Below are 27,707 nucleotides of genomic sequence, written 5' to 3' on the forward strand. Positions count from 1 at the left end.
CAGGTTATCAGAAGAACCATCTTCTCAGGGTCTAACCCCTCGTGGGAAACATCTCTCCAACCCCCAGGTTACCAGTAATCTGTCCGGGGTCCGGTTAGTGTTTCTTCAGTGCTCTTGATGATACTTTGTTTTTTGGATGTCACAAAATGTGAAGTCTGATGGTGTTTTGATGGAATGGAAGTTTAGTTGAGATGACATGTTATAGTTACCATGCACCTCATCAAAGGCAAGAATGGTTAATTACAATATTTGTATATATTGTGTTTAGGAGATTGGTACATATATAGGAGAAAATGTCAACTTTTCAAATTAGAAGAAAGTCTTTTTTCTCTCATTAAATACTATTTCTAATTGTTTGTATCACGTAATAATGTAACATAAAAATATGTATTGATCCTATATTTTCAAACGGCTTAGTTTTGTTATATCCAAAAAATCTAACGATGCAGCTTGTTGTCCGTTTGTCTTCTGTATCAATATAAACACTACCTTTTACTTGGTTAGTGAATTTTTTTCATTGCCACCGTTAAAAAAGAATTATGCGAGAACAATAATCATGCTTAAAAAATCCCTCAAGAAACCTTGTATTTACTACATGTATGACTCATTTTTATAAGATATATTTAAAACAACTGTTAACCATATATTCTTTATTGAAAAACAGTAAGAAACAAGTAAAATACAAGTATTATTATTTATTAACTTATAATATAAATATAAGGTTATCCCAAAGAACACTCCAATATAACGTCTTTATCTTTGAAAGTGAGGTATGCCGTCTAAGAGGGGCGTAAAAACAAGAAAGTTTGACTCAATTTTCTTCCATTCGGCAAAATAGATTTTAAAAAAGAAGATGACTGTCTTTTTGTAGATATTTAGGTATTACATATGACAAAAGACAAAGCACATAAAAACACAAGAACACGAAGGGACAATGACACATTGACACATCCCGTTGAGAAAAAAACAGTCACTACAGAACAAACGAGAATCAATGATGCTTCGATTATGAAGAGGTAGGTCCCAGCAGAGCCCAGTTGGACCCGCAAGACTCACCTCAAACTGAGACGTCTGCGCAGACGGACCCGCAAGACTCACCTCAGAGGGACGTCTGCGCGGTTGGACCCGCAAGACTCACCAGAGGGACGTCTGCGCAAAGACCAACTGGATCCGCAGGACCCACCATGCTCAGAGACGCGACGTCCTTACGCGCAGTACGCAAGCTGCTCTCGCAGGAAACGCCTCCCAATGGTCGACGTACTCCGCCTGTTCCCGCAGCTACGGATACTAGCCATCAGGGAAGGCAACCCGCACAGCAAGGCTACACGCACAAGGCACTAACTCTCAAATAATTCAGTAATATCACCTGAAGAAGGAATGAGCAAGCCGGGAACACTCCCGCCCAAATGAGCCAGTCCGTACGATACAGGAGGATCTTTTGTACTGTACCTGCCAAGGTATGGACAAAAGATCTGACCAAAGCTACGACAGCTCACTGACAACAGTAAGACGGGCAGCACGCTCTAGTACTTAAAGTCACTATCAGCCGCTGCCTACTCACCAACCCCTGTCGGGGCACGTCCATAGCCTGCAGTTGGTGGAAAAGGAATAGTACACAGCCGGCCTGGTCACTATCAGCCGCTGCCTACCCACCAACCATCAGCATGGCACGTGCGTAGCCCACAGTTGGTAGAACAGGAATACTATTCAGCCGGCTGTACCTGCTTGGAAACCTACCTTCGGCTATAAATACTCCAACACCTTGGAACGGTATCATCATCTTATATCTTCATATATTATCTGATATCTGCTCTAGTCATTTCTCTTAATATACACTTATATTCAAGAGCAATCTAGTCTGATTCTCACGCCGGAGGGTGGTCACAAGGAGGTACCCCCCCCTTCTCAGTGACGAGCTCACGGTGTCTGTTTTGCAGGTCATCAGAAGAATAACCATCTTGCCGGACATAACCCTCGTGGGAAACATCTATTTAACCCCCAGATTATCCGTAATCTGCCCGGGGTCACTTAGTGTTTCTTCAGATTAGTTAGTAATTAATCCATTGTTGAAGGTGATGAGTTATCAGAAATATGGTCATAGCAGTATATGTATACGACATATTAACGACGAATGTTGTTACCCGCTACAAAAAAATCTTTCCGACCCTTTGACCTTTACCGAAAACATGCTGCCGGAAAACCTTTACCGACGACATGTCGTCAAGAAAGGTGCCGCTAAAAGTCAACTTTGTCATCGGTATAACCATATTACCTACATTGTCAGTGAGTACTTTGAGCGATATAGGCTCTTGCTAAGTGAATCACTGACCCAATTGTGCCGTTGGACCAGAATGCCAGTTGCTCACAATACAATTTACTACTTTTGAGTCTTTTAATGGTATGTGACCTTATAACAGTCAAATGGTAGCTGTGTTGTTTATGACTCTCCCATGAAATAGTCATCCTGGTAGCATCACTTCATCAAAATCATAATATCAATATATTCGGGGACTTCAAGATCGCCTGGTTTTCTATAAGTCAATTCGGAAGAAATCGGTGTCACCGGCGGGATGACCGGAAGGCGGTGGAGGAGGCTCGTCGTCCTCACGCGCCGCCATAGCTAACAACCTGAGCATATGAAGGAAGTCGCTACCGATATCCGGAGTTTCTTCATCATCGGAAGCTGAGATAGACTCAACGAATCCGTTCTTACACTCGAAACAGATGACGTCTGGGTGATCAGGTAGGGTTTCTACAGGTACACGTTTGTTGCACTGGTGGCACCAGTATTGTGTGGGATTTGGATTGTTAGATTCCGGCGGCGGTGATGAGTTGTCGGCCATAGCCGCCGTGGAAAGTGCGGTGAGATAAGAAATAAAGACATTGGTTAGTTTGTTTTGTTGGTGGAGATCTAGTTAACTGTGAACCGTTAGATGGAGTTTAGGTTCTGACTCATTGGGTTTGATCCAACCGTCCATTTAATTTACTGTTTGTTACATTGACCAAATAAAAGTCTCATAATCATTTTTATTTTAAATTCAAACACTCTTATATTTTGATAATAAATTATTATTGGTAGAGGTTAAAGCGAATATTAGAAAAAAGGATAATTAATCTTTTATTTGCAGTGAATATTACTCATTATGACCCTTTACACTAATAATCAATCATCTTATCTAATTTTGAACCTAGAACTTCACTCTAAAAAAAATATGATCTGTCTCTAGAAAATACAATGCTCTTCATACTATTATACATAATTCTTTATTGACCATTGTATATCATTCCAAGTGTTTGAACTTTCTTCCAAAAACAGTTCTACAGTATGATTCGTGTCATTTAGAAACAAAAGTTAAATGAGAATTGTGCAAGATTTTCTCGAGTACATATCTCTCATAAGTGGCTTTGATAAACTTGTAATGAAGTCTTGAATTGTAAATTGTCAATAGTTTGGGACATGTTTGTAACATTTCTGATAGTTTGTTAGGTTCGTTAATCAACTATATTAACGACCCATAGATAATGAAATCGGGTAGCTTGTTGATGAATGTTCCTTCTGTTGGGGATTTCAAAATAGCAACCTGGATTATTTAGAGAGTCGTGTGATAACTTTCAGATTAAAAGTTATTTTGGTGGTTATCCAAAATACTTTAATCGGATAAAACTCTAAATTGAGACAAGAATTTCGTATGGAATTTGTGAGGAAGATTAACAAGAGAAAGCGTCAATCAAAATATGAACGATATATTAACTCTAGGGCAGTTTCCAGGCAGTTTCAAAGTTAGATAACTGCTTTAAACAGTTATATATTCAAAATTCAAAATTCTTTAATAAATAAACTCCAAATTAAACTTATGATTATGTGTGACATAATCATAAAATTCATTTTTCTAATGAAATTTTAATGAAGCAATATTAACGAAAATAAATTTTTTCCAAGCTGACCTGGCAGCTTAATCCCAGCCAAAGGCGCTGCCCCTTGGACCCTGTTAGGGGCTGCCGCCCCTAGAACCCCGCAACCGGGGGCTCTGCCCTCGGACCCCCGTTCGTTAGGGGCTTCACCCCTAACATCATAGTAAACTAAAGAAAGCGTGCACTCCGCACATCCCGAACTTGCTTAATGTTTACTATAATTAAATTGATCGACCAGTTAATCCAATTATACTAAAATACTAACACCTTCTCCTCTCTAAAGATTCTATTATTCTAATTTAAGTCTATCAGGCTTATAGGCCATAACTAATTGGGCCTTTAATATTCTTTAGAAAATATGAATTCATCATAGCATATATTTGGATACAAGATGCTCGCGACAAAATATCAAGGGATATGACTTCTGGATACAAGATATAGCACATGATAATAAATTTCATACATTTATAAATTTTGCATTACTTCTTACAACACACGTCAAGGATTGCAAACGAATCGTGCCAACATTTATACACTCATTCAAGTTCTTAACGTACTATGTGCAAACCAACAAACACGAACATGTAATCTTTTGTTGCTTGTATCCATTTATGTTAAGAAAATCCATTTGTGTTCATACACAAATGAACATAAAATATTTGGAAGTTACCTAATATTTATTTTCTTATACATTTCTATTTTGTCTAAAGTTACCTCATCAATCTTTAAAATAAAATAATCGCACATTTGACAAACTATATACTTAAAAATTACGAAAACAGATTTGGATCAAACTCTAAACAAAGTATATACCAGAAACAATGGAGAAGAAACTACAACTATATGTAAACAAAGTTATAAGTTGCAGAACAGAACTTATGTCTGTCAATAACGGTAAAACCTATATCCTTCTCTTCTTCCACAATAATAATCTGATAAAAATAAAAATGACAATCTTCTCCCTCCTTCACCCACAAACAGTCCAGACCACCTACCTCCATGACGGTTGTTGGCGTTTATTAACCAGAAAAAACTGCCATTCTGAATCCTGTGCACGCTTCCCAAGAACTGAACTTGATGAAGCTTGTTCATCAACATTTTGAGGAAAGAACTGTCTCAAAGTCAAACCACCATTGATCACTAAGCCAGTGTTCAAATCAAAGTTATACTGTGGTGGTGGTTGTGGTGGTCCGAACCCACTTGCACCAGCGGGTGAGCCGGCTGCAGCCATGTTCATGAAGAAAGGTGATGGTGATTGTGACCCCATAATTTGAGGCATGGAGAACAGCATGCCGTTATGTTGACCATAATTAAAATCAAACTTTGGTTCCACTCGAGGTTTATGGTCATTTCTCTTATTAACTTCAACTCTAGTACCAAAAATTGAAATAGCCAGTTCGTCACCGATTGATTGATCGTTTAAATTTAAATCAATATTTCTTGAAATGATAGGTTGTTTTGATGATGACGATGATGATGAGGACGCATGAAATGGACTTTGCCACCCATTTTGGTCATCATCAATACTTTCAAGATTGTTAAGATCCCACTGCAGTCTTTCGGGTTTTCTAGGGTTTGCCACAGAAGATTCCTCCCCAGAAGGAAGACCCGCTGAAATTGCCATTTTACCTTCCTGACCATCTTCAGCCACATTCAGATCAAAATCATGAAACCCCAACTGCTGATTCGGGTTGTGGGTCCCGTTATCGAGATTGCCAACCTCTTCAGAGCATACTTCTTGGTTCAGGTCAAACCCAGAGATCGATTTTCGGGTATCGGTTTCTGACTCGTGAGCCACCTCGGAAATTTGAGAAACACGGGTTTCTGCATCTACATAATGACTTTGATTTTCACTTTGACTTTCCTGACCATTTTTAAAATCAGGGGTTTTCTCAAAGGTACTACAACTTCGTTCCCGGGATTCAGTTTCTCTTTCTGCCTCAACTACAGCTTGTTTAGCAATATCCAGCGGGTCGATGGTACGATCCTTTATTTCCAAATCTGGTTTTTCATTATTTCTTGATAATTTAGAAACACACAGATCGTCCACGTCAGCACCAATCTCATTTCCATTGTCAGCATCTGATTTTGAAGACTTTTCTAGATTCTTACTGTCATCTGCCACGTCATCATGTTTGTCGCTTAACACATCAGACTTTATACAAGACTCCAAAGGATTGTCCATATCAGCACTAATCTCATTTTCATTTTTGGTATCTGCTTTTGAACTCAGGCCTTCGTCCTCATCATCGGTTGATTTAATATTATCATCAGGATCCAGTGGCTCCTGGTTCTTTGTGTCTGGGTCCACACCATAATCCGGTGGTCTAGACTCCACAGGATCACTATTTATTGCTTCTTGTGGAATTTTATTCTTATCTTGGATTAGCATCCAATTATCACACAGTTCTTTTGCTTTTTCACGAACCGTGTGATTGTCATAAGCAACAAGATCCTCCATGGTTTTCATTATTCCAGAAGAAATAATAAACTGATACTTTTCGTCATCTATTTGCAGCTTCTCAAGTGCTCGCAATAAATAAATGATAAACTCGTCCAGACTTCCATTTTCTTTATCGTTTTTAAGATTCTGGGAATCTTTAAGCCACTTGTTAATGAAGAAGAGGCCGTTTAATTGGATGAAAAGATCGAGGCAACTTTTGTTTTCAGTGGCTGCAATGGTTGTAGCAACAGTTGACCACTGTCGGGTTGTTTGGCCAAAACTGTTGACGGCTAAGTCTTCCTCACTTTGTATCACGGCGATTAGCTCACTGACTCTGTCGGGAGTTGTGAGCCCATTTTCTAACTCGCTTATGGTAAAGAAGTTATCAAGTGTCATTTTGCTTCACCTACCAGCTAGGATTTCCAAGTTGAATCAAACATAAACAGCATGCTAAACAACGCTATCTTCTATCCTGCAAACATACAAAAGTGGAGTTGAGAATTGTGGAGAAAACAAACAAACATTAGGAAAAAGGAATTAATTGAAATAAACAGATATTCTGTTTGAAAGAAAGTGAAAATATAATCAAGCCAAATCTTGTCAACCAACAAAAAATTTAATATTCACTGTATGATATGTACTATGAATAATTATTATAAGCTTTTACAAATTTATGTCTTTCCAAAACAGTTAATGCTTGATAAGTGAGCACAGAATCCAAAAAATTAAATAACGGTTGATGTGGCTGTAAGTTGGATAAACTAACATTAGAATAAAACAGCATGTCACAATGAAAACAAAATGAAATTGAAAACTGAAACAATCATGTCGTTTCAAGTCCAAAATTACTTTTAATAACATTAGGATTTAATCTTGGGTAAGGGTGTGTTTGGGATTGCTTACTTAAGTCATAAAGGACTTTGTTAAAAGGACTTATTAACTTATGACTTTTTAAAAAGAGTTTTTCAAAATTTGTTTGGATTAACTTATGTGGCGGGGAAAGCCAAAATGACCATAAAGGACACTCTTTTTTTTAAGGAGTGTAATGGGTTTCGAGGGTTTAATAGGGGGGGGATAGGTAAATCAAACACAATAAGTTAATAAGTTACACTTCTTCAACTTATCAAAACCTCCTTATTTTGCCTTGTTGATAAGTTAAAATCCATAAGTCCTTTTTGTTTACCAAACAACTTATATAACTAACTTTTTGAAAAGTTAATAAGTTATAAGGAGACTCAAATAAGCAATCCCAAACATCACTTAAGCGTCATGCTGATTTCAAGTCTAGATTTATATATTTTAAAACTTTTAACAAAAAGTTGTTCTTTTTTTTTTTTTGCTGAAAATGGGTAGTGACGGTCTTTTGTGATTCCTTCTTTGAAAGAAGCATAGATGCTAAGACAAAGTGTAACCATATATATGAATTTGCCTGGGCAACGCAATATGCTTTAGTTATATTTAAAAGAATAACTAGATACATCCAATCCAGAAAACTAAATACGAACAAGCTAACACAAAACAACCAATATCCGCCACAAGTAACCCAAGAGAAAAACTTATGAGTAATTCAAAGTATGGAAGCTTTACTGAGCATGGGAAAGGCAAAACAAGGTAAGAAAACTTAAGTAAATGCACAAGTTACTAGTATTATATTAGAAATATATCATAAAAGTGCAATCTAATCTAATCTGAAACATGCACGGTAAATATTCCCCTAAATACAACTAATCAAATCTGCTTATTTGATTACTTATGAGCTAAATAAGCCGCAGTTTGAAGTTGCTTATCGCAAACTGCCTATTTAAGAACACAATAAGCAGATAAGAAGTTTTAATAAGCAATCGCAACACACTATATACAATTAAGATTCCTGATATTTTACTAACTATTACTAAGAAAAAGAAAATATCAAGAAAATCAGTTGCACAACTATATACCAATACATGTAACATGAATTTTTAAACATAACCGCACTATCCATAAAGATTAACAGTTGCAGCAGCTATAAACCAAAATGTTCTACACGATTCACATGTTTCCAAAACATAAACACGTTACATGCATGAGCAGTAAAAGGTTCACTTATTTGTTTTTCCTTCAACTTCTAAATCTTTATGATAACAAAAATACATTCCACCATAATAACACAAAACAAGTAAACATGACCTTACAAGATTATACCAAATTTTACACATACTTGATCATGCAATAATGATCTTAACCTATTTGGTGGAAACATGACATCTTATTTTTTATTGCCAGAATAACAAAAGCAGCAGCACACAAATAGTAAAACCTTTTTTCAAAAAGGCAACAAATAAACCATACTAAAACTAGAAGCAAATAAAGCATTGTCTATACTAAAAAAGAACAATATCATACAGTAATTGAAATAAACCCTAAATTCAACAACAAATCCTAGATCAATCACTTAATTCAATGCAATTCATTAACAGCATATAAAACCCTAGATAACAACACTTAATTAACCTAACTTCAATAATTAATTCACAAAATCGTATAATAAATCCGGTAATTAAAGTACGATAGTAAGCAATAATGATGAATTGATTACCTGTTAACGGCGATGGTTGTTTCCGTCTGAAGAAGGTTTAATTGAATTAAAAGATGAAGAATGTCGAAGAAGATTAATGAAACCCTAAAAAGTTGTGTGTTTTGGGGACCTGATGGAGATGGTGCAGACGTTGCTTTCGTTCTACTGCAGCAATTGCAACCGATTAATTTATTATTATTATAGTTTGTATTTAATTTAAGTTTTAAATTTGTCCCCCTAAAATCGTTTTTCAGATTTTTCCCTCTTTTAACGCATCTTCGGTGATGTGGTAGGTAGTCTTTCCGACGAATTAGCAAACACATATGGTTAAAGGTGTGTTTAGTCTTTTGTTTGTTTTTTCAATATTATATTATTATAACTAGTTTTACTTATATTTGGTTTTTCTTTTATAAGTTTTTTTATATAAAGTTTTATATTATTTCGAGTATACCGTTGAGACGTGCTTTTTTTATCTACGGACCGACATAAAGTTTACTCAAAACCGAGTAGTGTTAAATTAATCGAAATGCTCAGTAAAATTTGACCCGTCATGGTTTTAAAAAAAATTATGTCAACATGTAGATAAAAAAACACATCTCAACGGTATATTCAAAATTATATAAAACTTTATATATTAAAAGTTATAAAAGAAAACGAAATATAAGTAAAATTAGATAATAATATAATATTAAAAAAAACAAAAGACTAAACACATCTTTAACCATGTGTTTGGATGTCTAACACATTGTTAATCATGTGTTTGGAGGACTGGTACATCGTTGACTATGTGTTAACTAACTCGTCGGCAGGCTACCTAACACATCACGGACGATGCATTAGAAGAAAGACAAATATGAAAAAACGATCTTGAGGGAACAAATTTTGAATCTTCTACACTAAGGGGCTATTTTGAAAATTTCACTTTAAAATAATAATATAGAATATGCTATGTTGATTTTGATTACACAAGTTTAGGAAACTAATATATTGTAAAATAAGATTAAGATATTTTTGGCATAACTTAAAAAAATTACCTTTTTTCGTTTTCAAGTTTCAACGTGAGTAAACTAAAATTTAGGGTTTTAAACTACGTAATATTTATTTACTTTTTAGTTTTTCTTATGTTGTTACGGTAATTTGGTAACTTATTGGTGCAAATTAGCCAAACTTTTGCCTTGTCGGTAAGAGACTTACTTGACCTCCACAAATCAGTTCAAAAGGGAGACTTCCGATCAAATATTATTCATGGAAATATGATTATCGCATGTTGGTGTGTTTGGAGGCATGGAATGGACCCTAGTTCTCAAATAAAATGGTTAATCCATAGGAAATAATGGAAGATGACAAACTTTTAGAGTTTTATGGTTCTCAAATAGATTCAAAAGGATATTTGTTTTTTGGATAGGTTAGTGTCACTTTTTTCTATGTTGTAATTATGTTGCCTCTATTGTAGTGTTTCTGGCCCGTTTGTAGGCCGTTCTAATGAAATCGCGTTTCGAAGAAAACAAAATAGTAAACGCGTAATGTACTTTTTCTTTGCAAATCCACTTAATTTAAAATAAATTTTAAGACTGACATTCAACTTAAATAGCTTTCAAATTTTATAACTTTCAGCTTAAAGTTATTTTGTTATAAGTTATTTTAAATTTAATGACTTAGAGGCATTAAAGAATAACTTGTTTAATGGTTGAAGGACGAAGAAACAAGGAACGACAAAAATTTAAATATGACAAAGAAATCCGAAGCTCAAAATGTTTTAATAGCCAAACTTGTTTATCCCAACTCATTTACATTAATATATTATTTAGCATTCAAAATAGTAACAGATAACACAATAAAGTTAGAAATTTGAATTAATCTATGAGAAGTTTAGTTGGATATTTGATATTTCAAGTTGGTTATATAGATGAACTTAAGATTGAGTTTTAGATAAAAGGCATCGTAACAAGTGAATTTTAATCATAAAAGATTAAAAAAAAACGTGTAATCTGAAACCCGAGGTCTACCCACTAACTCAATAGATATCGGTTAACGGGTAACCGGTTAACGGGTAACCAAAGATTACTGGACCAGTCTTGTGATATGATTTTATAGTCGGTTGTCATAATAGAATATAAATAGTTCAGATTTATTTAATAGATTTTCTTGACATTGAGTATGGAGCGTTTATTAAGTTGATATTATGTGTTACTAAAGTTTCATGTAATAAATTAAGAAAATAATATTCGCCCATTGGTAAAAATTTAATACCTCAAGTGTCCGGTGGAGGACGGACACACGGACATTTTGATGGCATTTTTTAGATGTGTCGTTTAAATTCATAAGCTTTCAAACCGAATACTCTGGTCACAAGCTCCACGCTTATAGTTCTCTTTTAATCTATAATATATATAAATGAAAACCCAAAAATCCTATATGTCGCGATGTGGTCACTCCCTCTTTTTATGGAAGTCACCAGATTTATTGATTTTTAAATGGAGGCCTGTGATTGATTTAACTCAAATTCATGGGTATGGGTCTTACAAAAACCAAATAGCTCTTAAACAGGTTATAACATCTCATTAAATTAAAAATTAATTTTACCAATTATTTGATATGAAAATCCTATAAAATAGGAATATACTACAATTTAATATCCAATTTAAAAAGAAAAGGATATTATTTATAATTAATAAACAATTTTATAGTAAAAAACATAAACGAGTCATGGGTCACCAACTCCAGATAGCTTTTAAACGGGTTATAACATATCATTTATTTATAAAACCCTTTCATCATTAAACACTAAGTATATTATTAACTTTCTTACAATAAAGAAAATAAAAATCCAAAAAATAAATATTAAAAAACAAAAAATGTAAAACGACCATTCTCTCAAGCATCAGATTACTTTATTTGTAAATGAAGGCTTCTCACGCATTTGACCCGAATTCACAGGTAAATGTCTCACCAAACCCAGATAGCTCTTAAACGGGTTATAACATCTCATTATATTAAAAAATAATCTCATCAAATATTTGATATGAAAATCCTATAAAATAGAAATATACTAAAAATTAATATCATATTTTATTTTAAAAAATATATATTATTTATAATTAAGAAACAATTTTATAATAAAGAAAATAAACAGGTAATGGGTATCACCAAACCCAGATAGCTTTTAAACCGGATTATAACATATCATTTATTTGTGAAACCATTTCATCCTCAAACCTCAAGTATATTAATTATTAAGTTTTTTACAATAAATAAAAATTAAAATCCAAATATACATATATAAATATTAAAAACGAATAATGTAAAACGACCCCGTAATACAGGGGATAAAATCTAGTTCAATATAAACAACCGAGAAACTAAATAACTCTAGATCCCAATATATAAACCGTAGTTTTAATAGGAAAGAAAATATCCAAAAAAAGGAAAGAAATAATTTTAAATAATTAAAACGAACCCCCATATCTCTTAACTTGCTCCATATTGTAAGCTTTCTAGATGCGGGTCGATTCGGCTATATGTTTCGGATGCTCCCGCATCATACACCTTACTCGTTCATATCCCAAAATAAAACATACATTATATTTTATATGGGTGTCAAGTCACTAGTCACACATACTATTCTTGTTTAGTTTTTTTATGAAAAAAAAACCTATAAACTAGGCATGAGATCCGTGCTGTACTCATACCCATACAAAAAGAACCCGCTTTGCTTTACATTCTTTTTTCAAATCCCAATGGCCTTGGTACCAAAGCCAGCAAGATTAACAAATAAAATGAATCGGTATGGACGAATACCAAATTGACTAAATTGGTACAAGTGCAAGTACTGACAAAGTACCTAAATTCAATAAACCATAATACCACAATCAAAACATAATACCAAAAACAGAAATAAAACCAATAAACCTTAATACCAAAGTAAACCATAATGTTAAATTTATTCATTATCAAGTAACATAACACCAAAACATACAAAATGTCGCAATAAAACCTCTACATATTCCAAACGGGTATCAAATACCAAAATACCCGTATGCGTTGTCGTACACATAAGTACCGAATACCAAAATCTGAAATTCTTGATACCGATATCTTACCGAACAGGCTAAATCAGTACAGATACTCGTACGAGTACGCGTATTCGAGGAAAAATCTCATCCGAACTATAAACTCAAGTATAAATCTAATTAAAAACTTACATCTGAGTACAAGGTAATTTAATGAACTTCGTAGGTCTCTATTTGTTTCATATAAATTAAGATATGGTATGATGTGTAATTATGCAATATAGGTGGAATACAACTATGGGACGTATAAAATGAGATAAAAAAATGTATAATTTAAATTGAAAAAATATATTATCATAGTAATCCTACCTAATTAGGCATGTGATCTGCTACACTAATCAAGAGATTAAGTGACTTTTTCCCTTTTGGCATAACAATGTTTTATGTGGACTAATGAATATAACAATGTTCAAGGTTTTTTCTTAAAGAAAATAACCAATAAGAAAGGTGGATATACCTTTTTTATCATTTAAAACATTCACTAAAATTAAGTGACTTTTGCCCTTTTGGCATAACAGTTGAGAAAGGTAGATAAACCTTTTTTTTTATCATTTAAAACATTTACTAAGGCCAAATGTTTCTTGCCCTTTTGCATAACGGCTAAGAAAGGTAGATAAACCTTTTTTTATCATTTACTACATTTACTAAACCAAGTAATTTTTTGCCCTTTTGACATAACGGGGCCTTAATACCATAAACAAATAGTTTTTAAAAAGTTATAAGATGTAAGAATGCTATAGACCGGTGATAAAGGGTGATCAATAAGTAGAACGCATGGGTAAACATAATTAAAAACGTGTTGAACTATTTGCATACGACGTGCGTCATGATTTTGTGATCATTCAAAAGAGGATGTATTTATCCAATATAATGATGTGTCGAGTTTTTACGAATCTCATCCCGCCACATCAGAACCGCACTAGACAAATCCACCATACCCGCAAATATTTGACCAAATCTGAATCAGTGGTGTTTCGGCTGCTTTCGGAATTACCAAACAGTTGTTGAGGAAACCAACCAGAAGATAACTAATTGATGTTCAAAATACAGACGATTAGTAGGCTTTTTCCTTCGTTTTCAATTATAATAAAATGAGTTTGAATAGAGTTCTTCGGAGATGCCTGTTTCCCAAAATACTGAGCACAACATTCCTGAATGATCCATTAATTACCATTTGTCGTCTATAAGTTTTATCAACTCATTTGTAAAATAAATGGTTGACAAAAGTATGAAAAAATGTAATAATAGGAGCTAGGTTTATCATCATCTACAAGCTCAGAGTAAATGAGTAATCTTCATTGCGAGGTTCAGTTCTTAGTTGGGTTGGGAGGTTCGACCAGAAATGTTAAGCCTTGCTGCTCGAAAACCACACTTAGAGACACCCTCACCAGCGTTACTTGACTTGCTTGGGTCAATTTAACTTGTTTTTTATTTTTAATGTTTAAATGGGTCCTAAAATTTATTTCTATATATATATTTTTTATATTCTAGTAGTAAGGATATTTTGACACTAATATTAAAACTTAACAGAAATCTCAACGTCAGTATGCTGTTGACGCCATTGCCACCGACACCATCACAGGAAACAGTTTGCAATCCAGCTCAAAATAAAAACTCACATTGTTTCCTTAGTTATTGGTGGATATACGATGATATTGTTTCCTTAGTTATTTCATTTATTGATAAAAACATTTAATAAAATAAGTTATGATGTGAAATCAAAATCACAGAACTTATCATTCTTGAAATAGTAACAAAAATATACAAACCAAATGAAGGCAAAACAAAATGCATTACTGTCATTTAAACAAAATAAAAAATCACACCAAATTACTTTACTCATATTTATATATTAACAGAAAAAGTGAAAAAGTAAACAAATTTAGGTTTAAAAAAAAAAGAAAGAGCAACATCACACCTTGATAGTATCAAACTTCTCACCCATTGCTCCACCTTTCTGTTTCTGGAACTGTATGTACCTTAAGGTACAAGCAAAGAAAGCATCCGAGATATGATCAGGCGTGGCCGTGTCACTTTGCATCTCTGTTTTGATAAGCTCTATCAGCCCTTGGATTGCACCACTTGTGATCAGTGGATTGCCCTTTTCAAAGTAATACAGGTACCTGCATGGAATATCAACAAAGTTTTGAGTTTTTTCTAAAGAACTAGTTATTAAACTTGATAAAACGATTAAAAAAGTGTAAACACTTGGATTCCCTTTGCGTGACTTTTAAAACGTTTGGCCTGTTTCTTAATTAGCTAACTGCTTAGCTTTTGATAGTTTAACCCGGCATTAACAAAATACACGCCAAATTAACCAAAATCAAATACTATTAAAGAAACTAATTTACTTACTTGTTGAGTATTTCAACAAAGAGAGTAACTGGCCCGCTACTACCACGAGTAACATTTGCCATTTGTTGTGCAGCATTTGCAATCCTTAATGCGCGCTTAAGGCAAAGAAGGACCCTGCAATCAATATAGTGTTAATTACTACAAAAGGATAATTACTAAAATTTAAAAAGTTATAAGAAAAACTTCACAGAGAATAAATCGGCTTGCTTTCTAAATATCATATTATTGTAACACTATTTTCACAAAATCTGAATTATTAAATTATCAATTATGTGTACCTTTCTCCATCCTTTATACCATCTTGATCATCCACCCAAAACAAGTGTGAGCACGCATAAACCGCTCTGCATTGATCGGGCTTTTTCAGAAGTTTAGCCGAATACTGAATATTAGAATAAATGTGTTATTAGCTGAATGTGTGAAAATGGAATAAATATAAATGTAATTTGAAAGGGTAAAATATATTTTTACCCCTGTGGCTTTATGTGTCAAGGTATCTCTGTTCTCCACACCAAAAACACTTGTTCTTTGAAGGGTTCCGATTATTAGGTGAATTGCAGTCACCTGGGCTTTGGAATCCTGTTATTACAACTCACAATGCAACTGATTAGTTTCACTGTAGTCAACAAGTTGACTTTGACCCGATGGTGTGATTCAGAGTAGCAATTTTGACCCGTTTAGTCGTGAATAAGTGGATTTGGGTTGTGTGCTATCACAGGTCAAATGAGATTTAATCAAATTTAGCTATGAAAAGGAAACAGGTCAAATATGTAAAATTAAATGAAATTTAGCTGAAAAGGAAACCGGTCAACCACGTTAAGTTAAATCAAATATAGCTGAAAAGGAAACGAGACAAACGTGTAAAACTACAGCAAATTTAGCTTAAAAGGAAACGAGTCAAATGTGTAAAAAATTATTTCACGTTTGGCTTAAAAGAAAACTGGTAAAACATGTAAACTTAAATCAAATTTAGCTTAAAATCTTAAATGGAAACTGACCAAACCAAAAGTTGCCTAAATTGTATTCTTATGCATAAAGCCTCATAAACCTCTTTTTACGAAAAGTAACAAATAGATTATTACTAAAATAGTATTACTTTTGTATCACAACTGACACATTAGTTGTCCGTTAAAAAATGACTATCAACCAACATCCTGAAACCACATCACAGGAACTCAGTTAAAAATCTAGTTTGTGTAATTACCGCAATTTCTTCCTCATATAAAACAAATGCTTGAGTGAAGAACTCATAAGCAACTGGTTCCAGATCACAGTCATTGGCAGCCTGAACAAAATAAAGGTAATAAGATTTAGAACAATAAAAAACCAACGAGTTGGTAATAACTAATAACAGGATTAAAAAAAATTGTCAGATAATCTCAATTAGCAAGTGTGGGTTACATAACGGGTCAAAATTTGGGGTTTAGGCAGGTTAGATAATGGGTCAAGACAGTAAGTTGTGTCCAAAATTTTGACTATTGTATAAATAATTAGTGTCAAATATGATTATAGAAAAACATATTTTGGCAGCAATTGCAACTCTTTGAATAAATGATGATTGAAGAGGTTTTATACATTAAAAATACAATTTGGACGACTTTCGACCCATTTCCTTGTAAGCTACTTTTTTTTAAACTTTTCTGTCTGGGCCGTTAAAAATAAAACATAACCCAAATCAACCCATCCATAAGTAAATGGGTTGAAAATTGAAAATGCCACTTTTACATATGACATTTAAAATAGTACAAAACTATGTGCAGGAGACTTCACCTCTGCACACTGTAAGTACAGTCTCAATGCCAATTCAGGGGCTGGAACATATGAAAGTGCCTCAATCGTCTGAAATGTAAAAAACAAAACTAATGCTATAAATCAAAGGGAAAATTTTTCAAAGCAGTTGTAACTACAATAAAATATCTTAGGTATTGCATATACCAGCTGTTTTTTGTTGTTTTAAGTAAACTACCTGATTTAAAAGCTGGAATATTTTCTTAGGCGTTGCTGGATCCTCTTCTCCAGCTATATCTCCATCTTGATTTTGCAATCGGCGAATAAGCTGCAGATGATAAACGGGTAATATGACGCTGATCAATACTAATTAACTTTTTGGACGGGTCAAAAATTAGTCGGGTTGGATTGACCTCGTAACACTTTTTGTCTAAATATTCAACTTCTATGCATCATTAGTTTGTCAAATATGATTATGATGATTATAAATTTATAATACTTCATTAATAAATAAATTTTTTAAATAATATACTTAAAAGGAACTGTAAAAGGAAGACGTTTTCGGCTTCCAGTCATGATTAATATATACCTTCAAAGCAGAGAATACAAGAGGAGGAACTGTAAATGGAAGACGTTTTGGGCCTCCAGTCATGATATGCTTCCGCACAGTACAAATAATCTAAACCAGAATAAAGAGATTATAATTAATATATAATAAAGTACAAAAGGGCAACTTTTTGGTAAGGCCGGGTTGGGTTTGACCCGTTAAAGATAAAACCAAATATAACCCAAATTGAGCCATTCAGATGTAAGTGGATCAAAATTAACATTAGAAAATAAAAGGTATTTAAAAATAAAGCCACTGGAAATTGGTTACCTTCAACATCTCCTCCGGGTCATCATTATAGAGCACATGTATAACACGAGCAACAGAATTTTGTTCTTCATTAAAATCCTCCTCATCAAACTAACAGCATTTATCAAACATTTAAACATAACACAAAGGAAACAGGTTGAAGAAAAAATAGTGAAAAAACTGCTAAAACAATAAAGTGGGAATGCAGATAAGTTTAAGAAATAAAGCAATTATTATGCTATTGGTAAATTTGCAGCAATTTGAAAAGATGAAACTTATAATACGCACCTCATCGTCTAAATCTCCCTCCAAATCCTTAATAAGCCCTTTAATTAACTCAAAAAGAACCTCAACCTGCAGCAGATACACCAACCACTTAATAAAGGAAAAGCAAATCATGAATGAATTTAGAGGTGAAAATTTTGACCGTGTCGATTTAGGTTGTGATTTATCTCAAATAAGTCAGATTAAGTTATCCAAAAGGAAGACAGTTGGTTGATGTAGATTACTATTGCAAAAGTATAGTTTTTGTGATCTTAATTAATGCATTAATTACTATATATATTAAAACTGGTAGTCGCTATGAACAATACAATACCACCACCCGGACAAGTTGTTTGAGGTCAAGCACAAGTGGTTTAAGCATCTTAATTTTCAAATTACAATATGCCTCCTCATGAAGTTACAATATGCCCCCCTCAACTTTAAGTACACTTACCATTTAAACCCTATATTATTCCGGTTGTTTTTTATAATTGGCCCAACTCTCAGCTTTTTTTTCATTTGTTTTTCTCATATAATTTTTAGAATATGTATTTTTTTGAACGGCGAATTTCTTTTCTGCGGGACTTAAAACCAACCCCCCCCCCCCCCAAAAAAAAAAAAGAAAAAGAAAACATGTGTTTAAAGGCTTTGCCCATGGCAATGAACCACCACCCCATTGGTATTTCTAGAACATGATGCCTTATAAAATTCCAAATATACTGTTACAGCATCAACTTTTTTGAAAAACCAAGTTGTGCGTGATCACGTACAAGTCCATTGAACATAAGTGTACAAGCCGTTAAAGTTGCTACAAGGTTCCGTTTTCTTTTACAATTTTCTTTTGCGACATGCTTACTTTTATCAATGTTTTGACGTGAATTTTTTTCTTCAAAGGGTTAATACTAATGTACAAATGGTCAAACTCAACCATTACAAATTTTAAACACCCCTAGTGGTCGGTATGAACTTTTATTTAAGTTTCAATTTCACCCCTTCATTTTTATGGTTTTCGATCAACGTAAAACACATGTCGATTTCCTTTTGTGTTTATCACGACTTTATCTTTTTCGGTTTACTTGTTCGGCTGCTAGCAAGTGCTAGTGCTGGACTAGTACCATAACAAACCATACCGTACCAACTAAATCCCGCCGCAGCACATGGGTTTCGTCCACTACTTATCTAAAAGAAAATCTTAACAAAAGGACAAGCAAAATGTTAACCCAAATCTATTTAACTTGTTACCTGACTCACTCATATCACCACCTCTAGACTAATAGAGAGCAAGCCAGCAAAAGATGTTTGATACCTTGTCAGCAGAAGATACGCAAGCTTGATTTGTCATTATACTTTGGATAATAACCATAGCCATTATTTTATTGGTTCCGGCATCAAGGTGATCCATGACACGTGGATAATTAGATAATGTCAAAGAAGTGACAATATCACTATATTTTTCCAAAGGTGCACTTAAAAGTGCAACAACTTGTTTTGTAGCTCTACTATCTTCAAGCTTTGGTTTGTTAGAAAGTTTCTTCACACATGATCCCTATACACAGCAAGAAACACATTTAAAGTTTTTACCCTTCTCTTTGTACATGGAATAATAAGTATCCAACTATTCTCATTAAGACCAACAGCATATTGATAAGATTGCATAGATCAATCAAGCATGTACCTGTTTTCAATTTGTACCAATTCCAGCCCAAAGTATGCCAGAAAATTATAAATTACTAAAATGCCCTTACTGTAATAAAGTTAAAATAGTACCATGATAATCTAAATGTGAAATTATCAATTATACCGTCTTTTTCCTTCGTCTGAATGCATCTTTCACTTATTAAAATCGAGTTATGTCGTATTAAGGTATAATTGGTATTTCAGTATTTCACGTTTAAATTGTTATTGTATTATTGAACTTCACAAACATAGGGGCATCTTTTTTGTCATTTTAACAATATTCTGGCACACATAAGGCAGAGTTTGTACAAATGAGCACAACTTGGTATTCATACACAATCATTATATGTGTTGAGACTATGTTGCCCTCACTCGACAAATGACTAAAAAAACAAGTTAAAAGTAATGTAAGCATGTACGGGTAAAATAGTCCAAACACAAAATAACTGTTTATGATTTAAAATGTATTGTGTACAGATAACCTCCCTTTAGGTTAAGGTGGAAAAACCAAAAGGGATCTTAATATAGGCATTTATTGCTTACAACTATACGAGATGTCAAATTCAAAATTACTTAAACCAAGCAAGATATTTTTTTTTAATGGTGATTGACAATAAAGAGAAATATTATATCACATAGATTAGGTATATAACTGAGAATTAACATACCAGCACTTGATCCACATAATCAAGCCGATCAGGATGAACACGAAGAGTGAATGTGAGAAGAGAAACATACAAAGTAATGGCTCCAACGATTGGCATGTCACCCTGAGTTTCAATAACCTGCCAAACAAAGACAATATTATGCATTAAAAAAAGACTTTAGACAACTTTCAACTCATTTGATCCATTTCTTTTTGAGCTATTAATTATAATATGATCCATGTGGCCCAATTTGGGACAAAACACGACCCAAATTGACCCATTAAAAAGTAAATTGTACCTCAATTATATTGTCCATCGTTAGATAAAAGGACAAAGATTCTAATAAGTGATAAATTCACAATTACCTTCCCAATAGCACTGCTTAATTTAGCAAACGCTTCTACTTGAAGGAATTCTGGTAGGACCTGAAAAGGTAATCACTTCAACAAAATGCGAAAAAAAAACATAATAATTGAACAAATTTCTCAAAAACAACTCACTTCTGGACTAGAAGCAGCATAACTTGATAGTCTCTCCATAAGTTGAGATAGTACTGTCTTGATGTCAACTGTAGGCTGAAATTTCAACAGATTTTACACAAATATATAAAAAATAAAAACCCAAGTACAAAAAAGAGTTTGTTAAAATGAAGAATTTATAACTAGCATCATTACACACCTGGAGTTGAGGACAAGCTCCTAAAAGGGTTTCAAGAGTCTGTAAGTGATACTCATCTGGAAACACCTGAATCAGGCAGTCCATTAAATAATATTGTGCCAGTTCATCCTTGCAGTTGACAACCTATCAAGACGCACATGCAAACATCAGATGGGAAGTCACACACCATACATTTTCTGGTAGAAACGTATCAATTATAGTACAGCAAAAAACGTACCGGGTCAGGATGACCCGCAAACACTTTTTGCCTCATTTAGATTTTTAAACATAACAAGTGTTGATTATAATTATAAAAACAATATTATTACCTCATATCAGAATCTTTATATAAAAACAAAATCTTTGGGCAACTTTCAATCAGTTTGGCCCGTTCACCTTTTTAGCTAAATTTTTATTTGACCGTTTAAGATAAAACACAACCCCAAATTACCCATTTATGACTAAATATCATTGAAAAAAGATAGAAAAAGAACATATAAACTGACCTGCTCCAAGATTCTGGGAAGAACTGTTTCTTTATACAAATCAAGGTCAATACCCTCGATCTGACTAAGAACATGAAGATTTTTACCAACCTGAAATTTCAAAACACATTTTTTAAAAAAATATATTTGACATTTTCACCAAATGAATGTGTTCCATGATGTTGTTGATATTACAAGATCACGCAGCTCATTCCTCTCCTTTTCCATTTTGTCTCGCACCCTAGCAGGTCCCTGCAGACCAGAAAGCCCAAATGAAGGCCCACCAAAATGAATGTAGAACAAGCACTTATTAGTCCTGCATTATGAAAAATCATGCTCTCATGATTCATTACAACATGTGTCATGCAAGTTATGGCATGCATGTCACAACATCACAAAAAGTTGAAACAATAAAGATGTAATTAACAAACCTGGTGCTCCATCCGAACCCAAAGTTTATTCATTTCTGAAAAATTTTGCAGCACAAACTCTACAGCATCCATGACGGTATCACCATCTCTGTAAGCAACAAGGAATATTATTTTGTTCATAATAAAAAACTACTTCAGCTAGGTCCTAATGATAATCAGCAACTGAATGAGAAGTGCAGGTGGTAATTTAGAAGTTTAATGGGTCAATTCAGGTAACGTATAAGATGTGTTGAAACTTGAAAGTCACCAGTGTATTTCTACCACATAAACGTCCTATGTCATTTTAAGAAAAAAATGAGATTATGATTAAAAATAATATGAACACCGTAATCATATTCGACATGCTAATTATTCATATGTATGTGTGTGTGTGTGTGTGTGTGCGCGTGCATGAGTAAATGTGTCAGAGCGACTCGGTCCGACTCGTGCGTGTACAAAAAGTAACCATTTTGAGCTTTAGCACATTTGTTTTCTAACCCCAAGTAATTCAGCAAATTACTTTGTGCACATTCAGAACTTGCAAAATTGAAAAAATAAGCTAACGAATGGAAACATTTTTTTGACAATTATACTTATGACTGGATCACATAGGTAAAATTAAATAAACCGGGCTTTGAACCAGTATCTAGAAAAAAATATTACACACAAAATCAATTGCAGAAGAAAGATTCTTTACCCTTCATATTCAGAACCAATATCTGGGAGCTTATCCCTACTAATTTGTGCAAGATAACTCCTAAGAAATAGTCCACGTATGGGATGCTGGACCCCCCGACACATTTCAACAAGGTCTTTAAGAACATCCTTTGCAGGAGCCTCCTTTGACTTTATGTAAACAGACCCTACTGTACATAGTAGATACCTACAAAGCAAGCAGACAAGTATCAATATATTTCCACAAATAAACATAAGTTGTTGCAAAATGTGACAGAAAGTGTTTTCTTAGTAAGAGATGCTGTAGTGCACGTGTGAATGATGCACACCAGCTTTCCAATTTTGTGACAACATACAAGTTTATGAAAGTATAAAGTTTGAAATGTGGATGATGTAATCATGTGACACCATGTTAAACTTTCAGAGAAAAAGGTACCCTTAAGATAACTGAAAATAAAGAAGCTGTTAACCCAAAATGCTACATATGAGGATTATAACATTTGCTTAGTTTAAAAGGAGGTGGTTTGTGATTTCAGAAATATCTCGTGGGGAGTAATTAGTAGACATAACAAGTCACTAATTTTGAAGTAACATAAATCAAGTTATGGGAATCTTTAATCTTAAGTTCAACATAATTTAAAACAACAAAACTTATATGAGTCAGCACAAGGCCTCAGATTATTACTCAAAACAAGCATACAAGCCAAAGCAATTCACATTTCATAAATACTTCGAATAACTTGTAAATTCTATTGAACTGCCTCACATTGTAATGGAATTCACCAATATGATGTATCACCGCCTTTGATGTTACTATATGGAGATTAATATTAGTTTTATCAAACATGCATATACTCACTGTAGATCTCAAATTAAATTTCAAACGTAGTGGCTGGATAGATATAGTATGAAATTCGTAAATACTAATACCTGCCTAGGGGTACTATTTTTTTAACTTTACACTAAAATCCCTATTCTTGCTTTGAAAATCCTTCCATCACAGTCGATACTTCTGACTATATGGCAACATAGATTTGTATTAATATTTTTTTAACTTTACACTAAAGTCCCTACTCTTTCTTTGAAAATTCTTCAATCACAGTCGATATTTCTGATTATAGGCCAACATAGATTTGATGTTATGTTTTTTGTTTCTTTTTTGATGAAAATGCAAATAATAATGTATGATATGAATGCAAGTTCAACCAACAAAAAAACATGGATTTAAACTAGTATAGAGAGAACTTAGTTGCTCATCACTTACAATCTTGGTAAAATGTTTCCAGCATGTTGGACAAGTTCATACAAGTCCATCACCGAACAACCATGTCTTTCTTCTTCCTGAAAGAACATTTCCAACTTTCTCAGCTCATCAAATGCTCTCATATCTGAATATTACAGCAACCATGAAACTCAAATTCTTTGCACCGTGAACCATCATATATAAAAGATTTCAAAAGGAGAAAGAGCGCGGTTACTTTTAATTTTAAATTCGAACACTAGTACATCTACACTTATCAAATTAATAACTGCTATGAACTTTGTTACTGAATGAGCAGTCACACTGGCGTTCATGCTTCTCGTTCATTTTGCCTTTTAACCTCTAAAATGGTTCATTTCTAGCAAAACTACACAAAAATTCCATCATTTTCCTAGTTATAACATAGAACAAAACCAGATCTTGAAGCTGAGGTAAAATAGTCAAATTTTTGAATTCATAATTGTGAATGACTTAATCTACAACTAACACAAATAAGTAGCTTCTGGTTGACATGTACACATTTAGGCTAAACTTATTTCTTTTGTATTTGAATTGACTTTTCTTCCATAATTCACACCTATAAATCTCTAATTATACTATCTGTACAAATTATATCAATTATCAAGCTGAGAATAGTCCAATTGAGCAAAAGTTAACCTAAATCCCCAATTCTTATAACATGAACCTAACAAATCAGTGAATCACTAATCAGTAAACAGACTATTTGCTCAAAATAATAAAATAAAATTCAGTATAGAAGATTACAGAGCTCGTAGTATTTATGAGGCGATAATCGCGAAGTCCGAAGCTCAGACAACAACTGTGCAGAGTATTTTAGGGCTTCTCTGAGATTATTAGCATCCTGATCAAACACATAATAATAATAATTCGTCTTGATTTAATTATTATTATCAATCAAATGTCGAAATCAAATCAAATAATTACCAAAGCGCGATGCATGTAGAAGGCGTTGTGTTGAATTCCGGCGATGCCTTCTGCCAGCCATTTCTCTTCGTCTTCCATGGCGTCTGATATCATCATCTTCTTCTTCGATCCAACACTCTGATTGTGTGTGCACTACGAGTTAGTTGTTGTTATGTGACACAGTTCATCACGATAAATCATTTGCCCTAAACAAATTATATAATTGGGGTTTTTCCCTTTGTTTACTACCGTTGAAACTTGAATGGTGACACCTGTCTAATCTAATCTAACACAATAATAATAATAATAATAATAATAATTTTACTTTGTTTTATCGAGAGCATGGCTTGTATATTAACAGGGGTTAAATATCACAACCGGTTATATTTTGGTATGTGTTTCGGTTGCCACCCTGATCGTTTTAAGCCATTGCGTATGAACATCATATAATTCATAAGTATGTGTATGTCCGGTGACTAGTCAGGAGATGGAAAGAAAACTCGATAGAATTTACGTAGCCGACTAATAAATTACATTGAGTTGAATGTTCAAAGTATCTAGTTTATTCAAGAGTTCTATTTTTTACTCTTTAATATCTTTATCAAAGAATCAATCTTATCCTTATAGATTGTCCATGATCAAGCATGGTTTTGTAGTTATCTCTTAGATTAGATAAATTTGTGATTAACCGTAAATTATGTTCACGGTATTTATCAAGCTTAAATATATTTTCTTAACAATGTTCACATAAAGGAGAATCAGAACTATTAGAATCAGATGGCTCTGAGCTTTCTGAAGTTAAGATGACTGAGAAGAATTTAGAAGAACTTACCTCTTTTATCTTAGCCATAAAAACAAGCATATTATCTTCTGACTTCTATGGAAAAGAACTTAATCTTTAAAAAATTCATTGTTAGATAAATCTGAATTCTCACTAGTCACAAAACGTTCATCTTCATCAGCAATCAAATCACCCGAAATAATCTCGGGCAAATTAGCTTGAATTTGAATCTCAACGGTAGTCTTGAACTTGCCTGATTAGTCAAAACCTTCATTCGACTGAGTAAGCAATGCTTTAAAGTCTGATCCCTTCACAACTTCCTTTGGTTTTTGACTACTTGTTTCTCTTGCATCTCTCAGATTTTGATTGTTGTTGTTGATGAGTTTTCTTGAAGAATTGTATTCTCAGTTATTTTTTATTATTAGGTGAGTAAGGCGTTTTTTATTATCATTATTTTTACATGTCAAACAGGTAAACCCAAGCATGGCTTGTATATCAAATGAGGTTAGATATGACAACCCGAAGCCTGGTTATATTTTGGTCATGTTTCGGGTTGACTCGAAAATTGCTACACAAATCGTTTTAGCCAATACGTATGGAAATCATATAATTCATCCGTGTGTCCGTTGACTAGTTAGGAGATGGAAAGAAAACTCGATAAGGGTTATGTAGCTGACTATTAAATTTGTACAATGTGTATATAAAACCATATAATTGCATTGCGTGTTTGTTCTATCTTATATTGTATAACCATCGGATTTTTATAAACATGTATGACTTTTTATATTTTTATTTATGTGTGTGTTGTATGTTTTTTATTTAAATACTTTTCGCATCTCTCTTACTCTCATGTAATTCTAAGCATTTTTTATGATTATACGAGAAACATAAAATGAACATACAAAGTGTGAACTTCATAACTACATAAGTAGAATTTATCTGATATAAATTTTACCATATAACTATACTAAAAAATCTAATTTTGATCCATAGAATTGCGTAGCTGGGATTTTAATTTGAAAAAAGATTTGTTAAATTTACCCTTTCTTCTTTTTCAATTCAATCCTACCATCATTTTTAGTATTATTTTTTGGTTTATTATGACTTGGTATTTGGATCTTCATGGGCAACTTCTCAAATTGGTGGATTAATGGAGCACTCTTTCCTTTTCTCTCTAAGAATTACCCATGCTTTGTTTTGTCTTGGCTAACATCTCAATCAAAGGCTCTTCTAATCGGTGCTTCTTATGTCACACCTCAACTTAGCGTTTAGACATGTAACCGGATGTTGATACTTCGTAAATTTATCAGATATAGCGTTTATTTTTTCGAAAGAATTTTAAAATATTAATTTACATTGAAATTCTCAAGTTTTAAATACTCAAGTGTTTTTTACAAAAGATCTATTAAGTTTATAATTAGAGAGATTTATATAAAATTGAGCCATCTGTAACTATATTCGTCTATCATCCTTTAGTATGACTCCTTAATCCTTGTACTAGCTACCGAAATTTGGTTATATAAAATGCTCGAAAATACATCAACTATGTGGTGGTGAAACGCTGGCTAACTCAAAAAGTATTTAATAATTTGTTATAACACAATAACAAGTTTTCCGGACAACTCAGCAAAGTTAGCTGTATTGTTTCCCCTGTGATTTTCATACTTACCATACACACACAAGTCAAAATTTACCCATGATAAATGGTTTGAGACTAACGCTTAGTATGCCTACTAATTGTCAATTATGTTTAGATTGAAAACATGTGTAATCAACATGAGTGTTTTATTTTCTATTTTGTATTTATAACATTTTAGAGATTTCATTATCTTATGTAAACGTTTTTCAGACTTTTTAAGACAAACGACCGGTTTGGCTTGTAAGAGTAAATTTATTTAAAAGTTTTAAAGGTTTAACGCATTCACCTTTTGATCTGTTAGTGACTCGTTTCCAAAAACCTTCGGTCTATCTTATGCTTAACCTATAATAAAATAGGTTTCCATAAATA

General features: G+C 33.3%; 1 protein-coding gene across 2 annotated transcripts; it reads right to left on the reverse strand.

The window, feature by feature from the left end:
• Nucleotides 1–14,745: 14,745 nt before the first annotated feature.
• LOC143619980 (vacuolar protein sorting-associated protein 35B-like) lies at nt 14,746–25,137 on the reverse strand. Of its 2 annotated transcripts, XM_077091789.1 has the most exons (22): nt 24,940–25,137; nt 24,760–24,856; nt 23,998–24,121; nt 22,756–22,941; nt 22,080–22,167; nt 21,844–21,900; nt 21,670–21,759; nt 21,185–21,307; nt 21,007–21,081; nt 20,872–20,931; nt 20,528–20,644; nt 19,489–19,728; nt 18,207–18,272; nt 17,940–18,029; nt 17,652–17,741; nt 17,301–17,390; nt 17,105–17,173; nt 16,539–16,619; nt 15,806–15,913; nt 15,613–15,716; nt 15,335–15,448; nt 14,752–15,102 (listed from the first exon to the last, which is right to left on the reverse strand). In XM_077091789.1, exons 1-22 carry the CDS (start codon nt 25,033–25,035, stop codon nt 14,892–14,894), a joined length of 2,376 nt encoding a protein of 791 aa, XP_076947904.1. In that variant the 5' UTR covers nt 25,036–25,137; the 3' UTR covers nt 14,752–14,891. The 2 variants fall into 2 exon arrangements, with proteins under 2 accessions (XP_076947905.1, XP_076947904.1); XM_077091790.1 differs by lacking the exons at nt 23,998–24,121; nt 24,760–24,856; nt 24,940–25,137 and having other exon boundaries at nt 14,746–15,102; nt 21,844–21,964; nt 22,756–22,826.
• Nucleotides 25,138–27,707: the final 2,570 nt, after the last annotated feature.

The sequence above is a fragment of the Bidens hawaiensis genome, unplaced genomic scaffold (genome assembly GCF_021521415.1).
Source record: "Bidens hawaiensis isolate Kalapana, Puna unplaced genomic scaffold, B.hawaiensis_p1.1 tig00002525_1, whole genome shotgun sequence".
NCBI lineage: Eukaryota > Viridiplantae > Streptophyta > Magnoliopsida > Asterales > Asteraceae > Bidens > Bidens hawaiensis.

Bases quoted from the DNA above. Each gene is read 5' to 3' on its own strand.
- LOC143619980 (XM_077091789.1), bottom strand. From the start codon at position 25,035: ATGATGATATCAGACGCCATGGAAGACGAAGAGAAATGGCTGGCAGAA. The intron at 24,857-24,939 runs GTAATTATTTGA...GTGTTTGATCAG, and splicing joins TCTACATGCATCGCGCTTTG to GATGCTAATAATCTCAGAGA. The intron at 21,308-21,669 runs GTCAGTTTATAT...GCGTCTTGATAG, and splicing joins TTCCCAGAATCTTGGAGCAG to GTTGTCAACTGCAAGGATGA.